The sequence below is a fragment of the Oncorhynchus clarkii genome, chromosome 28, assembly GCF_045791955.1.
Source record: "Oncorhynchus clarkii lewisi isolate Uvic-CL-2024 chromosome 28, UVic_Ocla_1.0, whole genome shotgun sequence".
NCBI classification, from domain to species: Eukaryota; Metazoa; Chordata; class Actinopteri; order Salmoniformes; family Salmonidae; genus Oncorhynchus; species Oncorhynchus clarkii.
The window spans coordinates 12,106,080-12,120,072 of record NC_092174.1 but is presented as its reverse complement, the minus strand read 5'-3'; the positions used below and the strand labels follow the sequence as shown (position 1 = coordinate 12,120,072).

At 44.4% G+C, this 13,993-nt stretch overlaps 1 protein-coding gene across 10 annotated transcripts in view; it reads right to left on the bottom strand.

Moving 5' to 3' along the window:
- LOC139387501 (3',5'-cyclic-AMP phosphodiesterase 4C-like) overlaps positions 1-13,993 on the bottom strand; it is a 57,321-nt gene that overhangs the window by 30,293 nt on the left and 13,035 nt on the right. For 2 of the 10 annotated variants that reach the window (XM_071133758.1, XM_071133760.1), the window contains exon 1: positions 10,480-10,836. The exons of 6 other annotated variants lie outside the window; for them this stretch is intronic. In XM_071133758.1, coding sequence (XP_070989859.1) covers positions 10,480-10,607 — 128 coding nt within the window. In that variant the 5' untranslated portion in view covers positions 10,608-10,836. Of the gene's footprint in view, positions 1-10,479; positions 11,218-13,993 lie in introns of those variants that run through there. 2 more of the 10 variants (XM_071133761.1, XM_071133759.1) reach the window with 2 other exon arrangements.

Below are 13,993 nucleotides of genomic sequence, written 5' to 3'. Positions count from 1 at the left end.
AAAGTAGATAAACGGATGATCTCTGCATGTGCGGTTCCCTCCATGAAGCATGGAGGAGGAGGTGTGAAGGTGTGGGGGTGACACTGTCGGTGATTTATTTATAATTTAAGGCACACTTAAACAGCATGGCTACCACAGCATTCTGCAGCGATACGCCACCCCGTCTGGTTTGCGCTTAATGGGACTATCATTTGTTTTTCAACAGGACAATGAACCAAAACACACCTCCAGGCTGTGTAAGGGCTATTTGACCAAGGAGAGTGATGGAGTGCTGCATCAGATGACCTGGCCTCCATAATCACCCGCCCTCAACCCAATTGAGATTTTTTTGGGATGAGTTGGACTGCCAAGTGAAGGAAAAGCAGCCAACAAGTGCTCAGCATATGTTTGAACTCCTTCAAGATGGTTGGAAAAGCATTCCTTGTGAAGCTGGTTGAGAGAATGCCAAGAGTGTGCAAAGCTGTCATGAAGGTGAAGGGTGGCTACTTTGAAGAATCTAAAATATATTTTGATTTGTTGAACACTTTTTTTTGGTTACTACATGATTCCATATGTGTTATTTCATGGTTTTGATGTCTTCACTATTATTCTACAATGTAGAACATGGTAAAAAATAAAGAAAAACCTTTGAATGAGCCGCTGTGTCCAAACCTTAGACTGGTACTGTATATCTAGATTGTTTTTTTTATGTTGTCTCTTATTAAAAAAGCATTGTTGGACAATTAAAGGTCAAATACACTGCATTTCAAACAGTCAGCAATACTCTAATGAATTCAAGGCTTGTGAAATTCAACCTAGTAAATATAAGCCTTCCGCAACCAGAAGACCCACTGATCATTTTATTATTTTATCAAAATAGTTTAACCAGCTTTTTTTTGTGCAATAATCACTGATCTGGCTTTCAACCTATGTGTGTTACTGTCAACCATAGCAACCAGAAGACCCACTGATCATTTTATTATTTTATCAAAATAGTTTAACCAGCTTTTTTTTGTGCAATAATCACTGATCTGGCTTTCAAGTCTGTCTATGAAAATGTGTTACAAATTTAAGCCAGGGCCGCCAGTCAGCATGGAGCAGCCAGTCAGCATGGAGCAGCCAGTCAGCATGGAGCAGCCAGTCAGCATGGAGCAGCCAGAGCAGCCAGTCAGCATGGAGCAGCCAGAGCAGCCAGTCAGCATGGAGCAGCCAGAGCAGCCAGTCAGCATGGAGCAGCCAGAGCTGCCAGTCAGCATGGAGCAGCCAGAGCTGCCAGTCAGCATGGAGCAGCCAGTCAGCATGGAGCAGACAGAGCTGCCAGTCGACCAGACTCTTCCAGATCTGCCAGTCGACCAGACTCTTCCAGATCTGCCAGTCGACCAGACTCTTCCAGATCTGCCAGTCGACCAGACTCTTCCAGATCTGCCAGTCGACCAGACTTTTCCAGATCTGCCAGTCGACCAGACTCTTCCAGATCTGCCAGTCGACCAGATTCTTCCAGATCTGCCAGTCGTCCAGACTCTCTCAGATCTGCCAGTCGTCCAGATTCTCCCAGATCCGCCAGTCGACCAGATTCTCCCAGATCCGCCAGTCGACCAGATTCTCCTAGATCCGCCAGTCGACCAGATTCTCCCAGATCCGCCAGTCGACCAGATTCTCCCAGATCCGCCAGTCGAAACCCTGCCTGGGCTTCCTCTCATGCATAATGCACTGTCATGGATTAACTAATAATGACTAACTTCTTGTAGCAGGCGTTAGGCTATAGAGAAAGAACAGAGGTCTCATCAACAATCTCTTAAACCCACGTGCTAGTGATTAGCCAGCTAATCTTTGTATTTCACGTTTAGCCTACTTGGATCTATACTGAACAAAAATATAAATGCAACATGCAACAATTGATAGATTTCACTGAGTTACAGTTCATATAAGGAAATCTGTCAATTGAAATAAAGGCCCTAAATAAAGGCCCTAATTAGGCCCTAATCTATGGACTTTACATGACTGGCCAGCGGTGCAGCCATGGGTGGGCATAGATCCACCCACTGGAGAGCCAGGCCCAGCCAATCAGAATGAGGTTTTCCCAAACAAAAGAGCTTTATAACAGAGATAAATACTCCTCATTACTCCCCACCCCCTTTTATTGACCCCAGAATAAAGTGTGCCTGTGTAATGAGCATGCTGTTTAATCAGCTTCTTGATTTGCCACACCTGTCAGGTGGATGGATTATCTTGGCAAAGGAGAAATGCTCACTAACAGGGATGTAAACAAAATACGCTTTTTGTGTGTATGGAATATTTCTGGGATGTTTTATTTCAGCTCATGAAACATGGGACCAACACTTTACATGTTGCGTTTATATTTTTGTTCCGTGTATTTGCTAGCTACAAGGTTGAACAGTTGAATTGTTATGAACACACCCTTCTGTCATTCTCCAACTGTTTGAACAGCATGCTAGCCTGTCCAGTTTGTTCAGATGTTGAAATCAAGTGGCCTACCTTACTTCTCAGAATGAGAACGAATGCCATTTCCCTATATAAATTGTGTTGTTTATGCTTATTGCACATTTATAAAACACAGACTAGACAGCTAGTATAACAGTCTTTGGCTAAAATGCTGCTAGCGGTATGTGGTTACCCCAAAGCCGTGCGTGACAAACTGAGCATACATTTTCCATAATCAATGTTCATTGACACTCGTTTTAGTAGTGTCTGCAATGCGTGCAATTGGAGTAGTTGAGACATAAAAAGGGTATCGTTAGAAAAATATACATCTCCTCCTATTACAGTAAAATAATGTCTCAATGTGTGTTGGTGTCCATATGACCCATTCTGTTGGACCAAGCCTCAAATATAAATGGCGAGCTGAAACCGCTGGTCAGAGAGGAAGATGTGATCTCTCGACTGTGTTGGCGTGAGATGCAGGGGGAGGGGCTTGGCATGTGTGTAGGCCATAGAGAAAGAGGCGAAGCGAGAGCTAAAAAAAGATCTGTCCAAAAATCAGGCCAATGCATTTCTATGGGCTTATTTTGAACCTAACCTTGTCGCCTGCCTTCCCGCCTTTGGGACAACGACTCCCATTGTTAGGGCGGAGACGTGTATCTCGTCACACAGATCTCTGGTATAAATGGCAAGGCGCACACACAGCACAGATGGACCAAAGGAGATGAGGCCAGAAATACAACATGAGAGCAAGCGGACATAAATGCTCCTAAAAAATGAAAAATAACAAAACCTTGAGTATTGCGTAACAGGCATTTAAACGTCGCGCAAAAACAAGTAGGACTTTGTTTTGTTTCCAATGTACTGCCTTTCCTGTGGCATTAGACATTAGGCCCGCAGGCAGGGTGAGGAGGGGAGGTGGGGGGAGGTTGTGAGGGGTACTGGGGTGAAACTATAGGCCTGTCGGATTAAGACACTCCCTGCCCGCTGAGGTTGAATAACCAGTCTCCTGGGACACCGTTCTGGTTCAGCCTGTCTGGTGTGCGTTTGTACTGTGTCTCCATTGTTCCTAATCAGACATTAGAGAGAGGACGTGACCCTCACATGTGGAATGGGCTGGGGCCAGGAGAGAGTATCGGCTCAGAGAAGATCATTCATTTGCTGACTCTTTATTTTATGATGAATGGATTATACAGTATATAATGAAAAAATTGCCCATGCCCTTAATGTATTTGTAACACTTAATTTGAAGATCTGCATAGAAACTAATCATAAACATTAGTACATAGTTTGTTTACTAGTAAATCAAGTAAACACATGTATAAGGCTTGTCGTTCATGATTTGTATATGCTAATAAGTACATGAACAAAAAGCTAATTAATGACTAATAAACTAAATGGTTTGTGAGCAGTTTACCCTCAAATGAAGCAGCAGAAAAAGTATGAAAAATCACAGTCTGGGTGGTCTGTATAATCAGCACGTGTGCATTTTGGCTTGCCTGCGGATTGGTTTTGCATACATTTCTGGCTGCACTCACTTTCACTGCGTTTTATTACTTTATTGGGGCGACTATACTGTAGGTTCTCTATATTGTTGCACGTTTCCATGGACCATAGTCTTAATTTGGGTACATAACATTCTAGAACTCGCTTACTTGAGGTTTACCAATGAGTTTTACTTCAATGGATCCAACTCATCAAATTTGGCATGCCAAGGACCTGAGCATCAACCGCAGGGCAAGACATTACAAGGCTTCCCAGTAAAATAGAAATATAGGCAAACAAATAGCACAACTCCAAAGACAGCTAATTAACTGTTGTGTTCGGGCTACGCATGCATGCACGCACGCACACACACACACACACACACACACACCTTTTCGCACAGTACATCCCTATGACTCTATAAACGCCGCTGAGATAGACATCTGGTGTTCTGGGACTGGTAATCCCCGGCTGTGCTAGGTCATGTTATGGGGATTCGAGGAACCCAGAGGAAGTGTGCTACTAGTTCTCTCTGATTGGTTTAATCACCATTTCCAAGCACAAGCGCTTTCCTCAAACCCCCAAATAAAAACTATTCGTATGGCACTGGGACACCCGGAAGAGACGTATGACCCAAACAGTCTGAGAGGTCTGGTGAGGACATATTACAGACCCCTTTGTGAATTAGTATGTAATGTGTAATGTCGGACAGTGTTACTGACCCAACACGGGCCTAGCCTCACCGACGCATTGAAACATAAATATGACATTAGGCACATAAATAAAATACTAATACTGACTAAAACAAATAGACGCCCATGTAAACAAAGTACGTAAGCACAATTCTGCTCCAATGAACACCTCTCGCACAACAGCGAATTGTAAAGAGGATGGTTGCTTAGTTCGGCAGGGCTAAAGGCTCACTATAAAAGCCGCCGAGTCGAAAACCTCCGAGTCATAATTCATAAAAGGCCCTTCTAACTACAAACAGAGCAAATGGGGCGCATCAGTCTTTCCATGCTGGAACCGTAGAACACCGGGGCTGACCTGGGCTATGAAAACAGGAGGGTCTCCTGTGGGGCAGGGACTCAATGAGGACACTCTCTCTCTGTTATCCTCCGGGATCGTTTTGCACTCAAGAGAAAACATTAGAGTGAGATGAGAGGGGAAAGGGGCTCGGGCTACTGCAGTGTGTGTTCCAGGGCTGAGGTGAAGGGAAGGGGAGGCGGTCTGGAATAAACTGATGACTGGAGTGGGGAAAAGTAGTAGAAGGAACACAGCTGGGATCGGGATATTATTACTGCAAACGTCTGCAGTGCTATGTGGCATTGTTGACGACTTTTACACAGAGCCCGTTCGCATGTGCGCTAATGGTCTAGTATGGTGGCACACATTCACGGTTTCTACGGGGTGGCTTTGAAAGCGTTTCACATCTTCTTGGATCTGGAGATCTCCTTAGTGGACAGTTAAGTCGGGGGTATTAGGAAAGCATCCAGTATGGCGAGTCAAAATAGTTATTCAATCACGACAGAACTCTCGGTGAGCATGTAACTAATGACCCCCGCAGCACACCGTAGGAGTGCGTCCCAAATAGGCCTCTGTCTGTGAATAGATGAATGCCTGTGAGGATCTCCAAGACCCACCATTACACCCTACTCAGAAGGGATTTAAGAAAAGCTTGGAAATGCCTCTAGACACATTAATAACAACGAGTCCTCTCCTGGCTGTTACCGGCACCTCCCCTGCCAGAGGAATAAGTTATAGGCTGTTCTGTGGAAAAGGCTTGATGACTTTATAATCTGTGTAAATGAGGTGTTTCGGGTTCTAGATAATGGCTTGAATTATTTGATCAAGAGCACATTGATGTGACATGCCATGGAATTAATCAATTGTCAACCTTCGTTTCAAATGCAGTACATTCATCTAATCTAAGCAATTTGTCATGTTTTCTTAGAATGCGTTTCTATTTTCTGGCCCCAATTTTTTTATTTTATTAAGTTGCATTTGGCCACAAAAACAGCACCGGCCCAGGCTTCATATTGTCTACATTTGACATATCAAGCATTAATATCTTCCTTTTCCACTCACTTCAAGTTGAGTTGGATGAGGGGGTTGATGTGTTCAACTCTCTGTTCCAGGAAGTAGGCCTACTGTAGAATACTGGGGATCGTGACTAAAGCACCCTCAATTACCTCACTCACTTACCACTAGCCAAAACTGTCTGTGCCCCAAACCCTTTACTCACATGAAATTACATAACGCATAAATCAAACCTCCGGCTTGGACACCGAGCGGACCGAGCAGACACACAAAGCTCATACGTGTGTTGTGTCAATGTCTCATTTAGAAATAATCCTTAGGCCCCATTAAATGTTTCCACTCCCCCCCCCCCCCCCCCCCCCCCGTGCCATTACTTGCATAAATGTCATTGCCGCTTCATTTTTTAACTTGGCCTTTTACTTGAGTGTTGAAGGAAATGAAATTAAAGGGCCTTCGACAGACAGCCTGAACGGTGGAGGAAACAGAGGATGGACGGCATGGCTAAAACAGATTTAATAAACTAATGGATTTAATCAACTGGCTTTTTCGCCTTCAATTTAAAGTGAGGATACACTGTGACTGCTCGCCTGCCTCCCTCAAGCATATTACTGCGGCTGGTAACAAGGTTTTTAAAGGGTAATGGTGTGCCTCTCTAAATCAATTTCTACCACGGTTTTGCTTATGTATGCAAATCAACCACAGGCGTAAATGTACAGCCTGTGCCTGTTGTTGTTTGTTTTTTTTAAATAGATTTTGAAATGAATAGATTGAGGTTGATCCATGTGTCTATAAACTGGACGTTCACAGACCATGACAGTGAATCGCCAGGATTCACTCTGGAATTCCAGGAAATATCTAGCTTCTTTCCTATCTTCGAAAAAAACTAGTGGTAGGCTACTAGGTTCTACGAATATCACAAAATATCCCCCCCCCCCCCCATCAGCTGAAGTACGCTACCACAGCTTTCTTCAGGAAACAAAAGGTGTTGTGGAGGGAAGCAGATGTACCCAACACTTATACGTCTCACCTACTCATACCTCACCTCATCATAACATCATACGGAATATAAAATATAGCATGACATGACATATCTCCACTGTAACTATTCCCCAAGTGGTTGCTGTAAATGAGAAAGTGTTCTCAGTCAACTAAATTCAGTCAACTGAATTAAAAATATAATGATAAAAAAAAAGATATATCTAATTTCGGTGCAGCAGAGCGGAACGTCTCAACGGTAAATCAGAGGTAGTCGAATCTTAACCTGCCGCCGGAGGGTTGCGAGACGGGCGTCTGACGTCAGACTCATTTGTATCCTTCCTCCCCTTACAGTTCCACTACTCACAAGCCTCTCTGCTTATGTCTGAAGATGCACCCATAAGGACACTATACATTCACTGGCCAATTTATTAAGTACGCCACCCGTTCACGAAAATGTATCGGTCCTACAGACAAAGTTGGCATCGAGGCATTCAGTTACGGTTTTATTGAACGTTAAAATGGGCAAAACGAATCACCTAAGTGACTTTGAGCGTGGTATGATCGTCGGTAAGGGGCGCTGGATCCAGTATCTCAGAAATGGCTGCCCTCCTGGGCTTTTCACCAACAGTGTCTAGGGTTTACAGAGAATGGTGCAAAAACACATCCAGTCAGCGGCAGTCCTGTAGCGAAAAGAGTTAGTTTATGAGAGAGGTCGAAGGAGAATGTTAGGATTTGTGCAAGCAAACAAGCAGACCAAAAACAGACAAGTAACGGCCCAGTGCAACAGTGGTCTGCAGAACGCCATCTCGGGAACACACAACTCGTCGATCCTTGTCACGCATGGGCTACTGCAGCAGAAAACCACACCGGGTTCCAATCCTATCAGCGGAAAACAAGAAGAGGCGGCTCCAGTGGGCACGCGATCACCAACACTAGACAATTGAGGAGTGCAAAAACATTGCCTGGAACATGACAGCAAGTTCAGTTTACTTGAGTGACCTGCGCAGTCCCCAGACCTCAACCCAACAGGGCATCTTTTTCAAATGAGATGGAACGGACTGTTTGCAGCATGAATGTACTGCCGTCCAAAATATGCAGCAACTGCGTGATGCCATCGCGTCAGCATGGACCAACATCCCTGTGGAACCTTTCCGACAACTTGTAGAATGCCCCAAAGAATTCCGGATGTTCTGGAGGCAAGGGGGGGGGGGGGGGGGGGTATGACCCGGTACTAATTCCTAATAATCTGTCCGGTGAGTGTATGTGAAGGAGTGCCTGACCCGTAGTGTAAAACCGTGTATCTCCCTCTCCAGCTGCTTTAATAATGACACTTTGTACGCTTCTTTATGAGAATAGATTGGGCTGAGAGGGTCACTCCAAGTAAAGAGTAAAGCTCTTGGTGATTTGACATAGGCACTCTTGCAGGTGATGAGGGATTAGATTACCAGCATATAACACCCTCCATAGATGAAAGGCTTTTCAGACGTTTGACGGATTATCGTTTTTGCTCACTTAGACAGCTGGAAGGCGGGGCAAAATAACACCATTTAAATCATGTTTTGCTAGGTTCTCCAACGGGCAAATGGATTATAAAGCAGGTCCATATGCACCTACAACCACATACAGAAGGCCACACGTAAAGCCCTACTCCTCCAGAGCAGACAGCTAACAGGCAGGCGATGAAGCGGCCCGCGGAGACCGGTTACAACAACAACAGGAAGCTTCTTTATTTGGGTTGTGGTATCGATCGCCCTCGGCCCACTAATGATAGAGCACCAGACTGGCAGCTAGCCTCTCACAGTCTAATCTCGGTTTAACCCAGAAGTCAAATCTTGTGTAATTTGGTCCGCTGCGTGTTTAATCTTTGTGTTCATACTTGTTAGAAATGGAGAGTTCACGCAAAAAAAAACGAAGTCTCCACCCTTGCAAAAGGAAACTCTTAGCCAATGCCCCCCCCCCTCCTTCCGAACTGCGTGAAGTACTTGAGGCAGAGCAGTTTAAGCACCTCCTTCGACTAACCCTGATTCATCCAAACAACCAGTGAAGAAAACCCCAAAACTGGAACTAATACTGCTCTTTATCTCACCCATCTCATCCCTTCAATCTACACGCAGAATCTGCCCACGGGAGATTGCTCACAGTCAGGAAGCCATTTTGCTCTTTGGGGAGCAAGGCTGGGTCGGGGAGTTATTCAGAAGCTCGCAGGAGTCCCCTTGTTCTACAATCCCCTTCAGTGGCCCATCTTGTGGTCATACAGCACAGGAGGGTGAAACAAAACAAGTGGGCTGTTCTCACTGGTAGGAAAAGCTCTGGTACACTATAAGTGTGATTGCTTTTTCCAGTAGACTCTAAGCCTAAACCATCCAACTGAATTAAATATACAAGTACTTTCATTCCAGAATTTCACACATTTGTTGGTTATTGTTCGGGCATATCCTACATATTTTTTTTTGGGGGGGGGGGGGACAAAATACATTCTCTATCCAAATTGTGAAGAAAAAGAAAAGAAAATCCCTCATGATATTGTTGAGGAGATACCAGAGGCCAGTGATTTCCCTGCCTTCTGACTCCCATACTCCTAAATGTACTGCATTATATCTGATAAACATAGATCAGGCATGAGAAAAGGGTCAGAGGAATGAAAGGTAAACATGTCTTCATGTCTCGATTTCCTCACTCCCTACTGGCATTGAGGATGGATTATATGTGACATAAGAAATCTCCCAACTTCTTGAGCCCCGTGAGAAGATTCATTAGAGTCGATGGAGAGCTTTGTTGTACAGTATGTCCATAGACGTGAGTGTGTGTGTGTACTGTATATACAATATATATGTGTGTGTGAGCGTGTGCGCGTGCGTGCGTGTGCATGTGTGCGCGCGCGCGTGTGTGTGTGTGTGTGTGTGTGTGTGTGTGTGTGACTTGTTCTCCCACAGCCCACACAGTCTAATTGATAGCGGAGGGGAGAAGCTTTGAGACGCTTCTATGCTGCTGTTTACAGAACTGCCTGCCAGGCGATTGTTGCTGGACCTGCCTGTTCTCAAGTCTCGACTGCTATGCACAAGGCTACTGTTTTCGATGTTGAACATACATATCTAATGTAGGAGGACATCCTTGAAGCGATATCGCTGTAGGCTACAGTATTTTTTATGATCCCATGAAGCTGAACACCTATCTAATAGGTTAGACTCATAATGGAGAATACATGATAGGGTAGTTCATTTGGAAATTGTATTTTTTTTAAAAATTTTACTGCTACAGTATCCCATTGATTAGCTGTGATTAGATGGATCGAGATCACAGAAAATATATGTTCTACATTTCACAAAGAAACCCCTTAATATTTCATTTTGTCTACAGTAGGACTGTGATTATAAAGATATCTGGGATATGTCTTTGTAATCACAGAAACGGCTTCTTTGGAGTCATCTCAACAGCCATTATGGTAACTTTCAACTTTGAGTCATTGTATCAATTTTAATGATGCCACTCCAAATAGTGCATTCTACAGCAGCATACAAATGGCAAGGCAACAAAATGTAGATTTGTTTAGCATATTACCGCCTGCGTTTTTGTATGATGTCAATAGGCCTGTTGACGGAACAGGGCGATCCACAGACATTCCCGTTCCGCGCTTGGAAAGAGCGATCAGCGGAGAAATAGAATCCACAGTTCCTTGGCACACTCATTTTTCACCTTCCTTTTCTCTCTCTCTCTCTCTCTCTCTCTCTCTCTTTCGCTCTTTTCTTTTTCTCTTGGTGCTTCTTCCCAGGTTGTCATCTCAAGTTGTCATCCCTGTACAACCCAATTGTCTCTTTCTTGTTCTGTCAGGAGGGCCAACTCTTCTGCAATCACCCTTGGTTCTTATCACCTCTAACGCAGAAGCTATGCCCCGGGCTCCAAAACATAGGGAGAATAATAATGGGAGAAATGTGCATTTTATCTGCTCTTCAAGCACCTAGATTCTTCTAGTTCATTTCTTCAGCGTCGGTATGAAACATCAATGACAAAAGCACATGGATAGGTTCTTGAAGCAAAGCCAGAGAACGCAGACTCTGCCTGCTGTCACTTTCTCCATTTGTTCTCAGTGGCTCTCAGTCTCGGTACTTCTGTCCATGTTTCAGGTTTCTTCAGGTTTACAAACGGAACACCATTATCATCTTCTATCTGTTTCTCTCTGGTTGTTAGAACTTCAACTCAGCATTGACTCCTGTCCCCGTGTGGTCCTACATGACTGGAAGCAGTGGTTCCTGTGTACCAGCCTGCCACTCTAACCCTATGCTGCCTGTATGAGAGAGTGAGGGTGTCTCTCTCTCTCTCTCTCTCTCTCTCTCTCTCTCTGCATGTGTGTGTGTGTGTGTGTGTGTGTGTGTGTGTGTGTGTGTGTGTGTGTGTGCGTGCGCGTGCGCTAGACAGGGAGCAAGTTTCCTTGTGAGGTCATGGCTAAGAAAGGGGGCGTGGCCCCAAGGAGCACGGTTCCAGCCTCCTCAGAATGTCTGACACATTAACCCTTTGTTGCACTTCCACGAGACTGGAACGCGTATGGAGTGCAGTGTGAGTTAGTTTAGCTCCTAACACATCAATGTAGTAATTAATGGGAACAACATCCTGCAGGTAACATCAGAGCACAACATTCTTCGATATTCTCTCATTGGGCACAGTAAACATATTATTTCCGGAGTTATTCCTATGACCAGAAAAAGTGAAGTATTACCTCGATATTAAAATGGACATGACGAGCTGCTGATAATAATAAAAACACAGGGCCAACGATACATTGCAGCCGCAGCGTGACGGGATGTAGGGAGCAGGACGTTTTCCGTTTTTGGCGTGATGTAGCAGAGGGTTTGGTGAGGTGGGGAAGGATGGCTGTTTTCTGGTTGCCCAAAGGATAGGTAGTGTGTCATAACAGGAAGGGACTATCATGATGTGGTCACTTAGTACCTCCTGGGGCACAGGTCTTCCTAAGGAATGACTTGTGGTTTTGACCAGGGATGGGCAACTAGTTCAGTCGGGGTCTCAACTTACTGTTGCTAGGTAGAATAGTAAAATACACCAGGTGCAATTTTAAAATGTGATTGTTCATCATTTTTTCTCTTATGACAAGTCACTGATAGTCAGTCAATTAGCCCATGTCAGCTAACATTATTTACATTGGTAAGTTAGTGTAGCGGCCAGCAATCTAAACTTGTAGTAATCATGGTCGAATTACCGATCGTGGGGCTCCCGTTGATTTTGTTTGTCACTCTCACTCAAATATCATCTAAAAAACTGCAAACATTTGTCATCACGTCCCATGGCAAAATGTACAGAACGGCAGCACACTTGCTTTAAAACTGCTTTAAAAAGTGATGAAGCAGACAAAAACATCTCATTGCTTAAGTATTCGGAGATAACAAAAGCACTACTTGGAATAACGTGAAATCCGATCTGTAAAATGAAAAAATAAGTCATTATTTCTACGGCAGCCCTGTCAACAGCTCTTTTCTCCTCAGCAAGAGCGAGGCCAACAGATACGTTAAAACACATTCTGAGAATGTAAGTCTTTTGCAACAGGGTATTATTGGCAATTACCCCCCACGTGTCTTCCTCATATCTATCTATCGGGTCGCTGTATTCACATTAATCATGTAAAATGGACGCCACTATATTTACTCTGTTTGAGAGCCCTTTTGCCAATGCACTGGTTATGACTTAATCAGCACAATGACTTGTGCTTTGGCAGGTAGGCCTATTACTAGCATATTAGTGGACAAAAAAAACATTACTGCCTTCTTGGGATGTGAGATGTACCAGATGGCCTTTTCGCAGAGCAATATTCTATAAATGAAAAAAATATATATATTTGGACTTATTTCACCCACAGAGCAAAAATAAAGTAATCAAAGAAGATGAATAAGGAGCTAGAAGTGCAAGGTCAAATACATTATTTCTGGCCTCTTCTTGTGGTGTGAATACACACCGCGCGCTCCTATCCTCTCCAATTTCTGCGTTATAAAAGGGCTTGGGGAGGACTGGCTCCACATCACAATCCTGGAAGCTGGTGGACGTCTGAGGAAAGCCAGACTCCGGTGTTTAGGTCTGGTCAACGTCTTCCCATTTGTCCCGAGACAATGGTTCTAGAACAGAACATTGGAGCTATGTTGACCGGTCTAGATTTTTTTTTTTAAATGCCGACTATTATTGTAACAAACTCTGACAAGCCGAGTCAGACTACAATAGGCATTCCACCAAGTGAAAAGTAGGGCATCAAGTGTCACATGTTGTGTCTGTCTTTTTCTGTCTTCATTTTAATATTGTCAAATCACCTGATTGCTAAAAAAGCTCAAGAGTGAACAGTAGAACTTGTCTCAGTGTTTGGTCTATAGGCATTGGTCAGTAACCTAGGGAACGCTACAGTTGGCCCGCATGAGCCAGACTCAATGGTGATGTGCCTGTCTGGGGCCGCCGCAACGCTGGCTGCGTTGGCCAACAACATCCCCATACATCAAAACTAATGGACCTGCTCAAGTTGAAAAGTAACATTTGGTGCCATGCGTAGACCCCTACTAACGTAAACTGCCAAAGGAAACAATGACACAAATCGGATTATGCCAGAAAAAAAATGAGCGCAGGAGGAAACACTGAAAGGATAGAGGGAGAGTTTTGTCACAGCACCCATTATATTAGCTAAACGTGTTGGCTTTAAATAAAAAAATTAAAAAGCCAAAACGGTTGTCACTCAGCTAGGAGCGAACCTGCTCGAGTATGTTACTTGCCAAAGCCTATATATATGTCTCAGGGATGTCAAATGTTATGTTATGGCATGTACTCTGGTATCAGTGTGTCACCGTATGAATCATAAACTGCCATCTGTCAGTGATAGGGGGTCTCAGAGTGGCCTGAGGACTCGTCAGGAGTGGGCTGCACAACCTAACCCGGCCCCGCCCTGGTCTGGAGCCCTCCTCTATGTAACCCTATCTGGCCCAGGCATGCACAGTCACAGTCCCCACGTCACTGTATCACCCCTGAAGCATGGCCAGGCAGACTAATGCACTGAGATTACACCATGGCTAGGTATGTGTGTATTTCCACG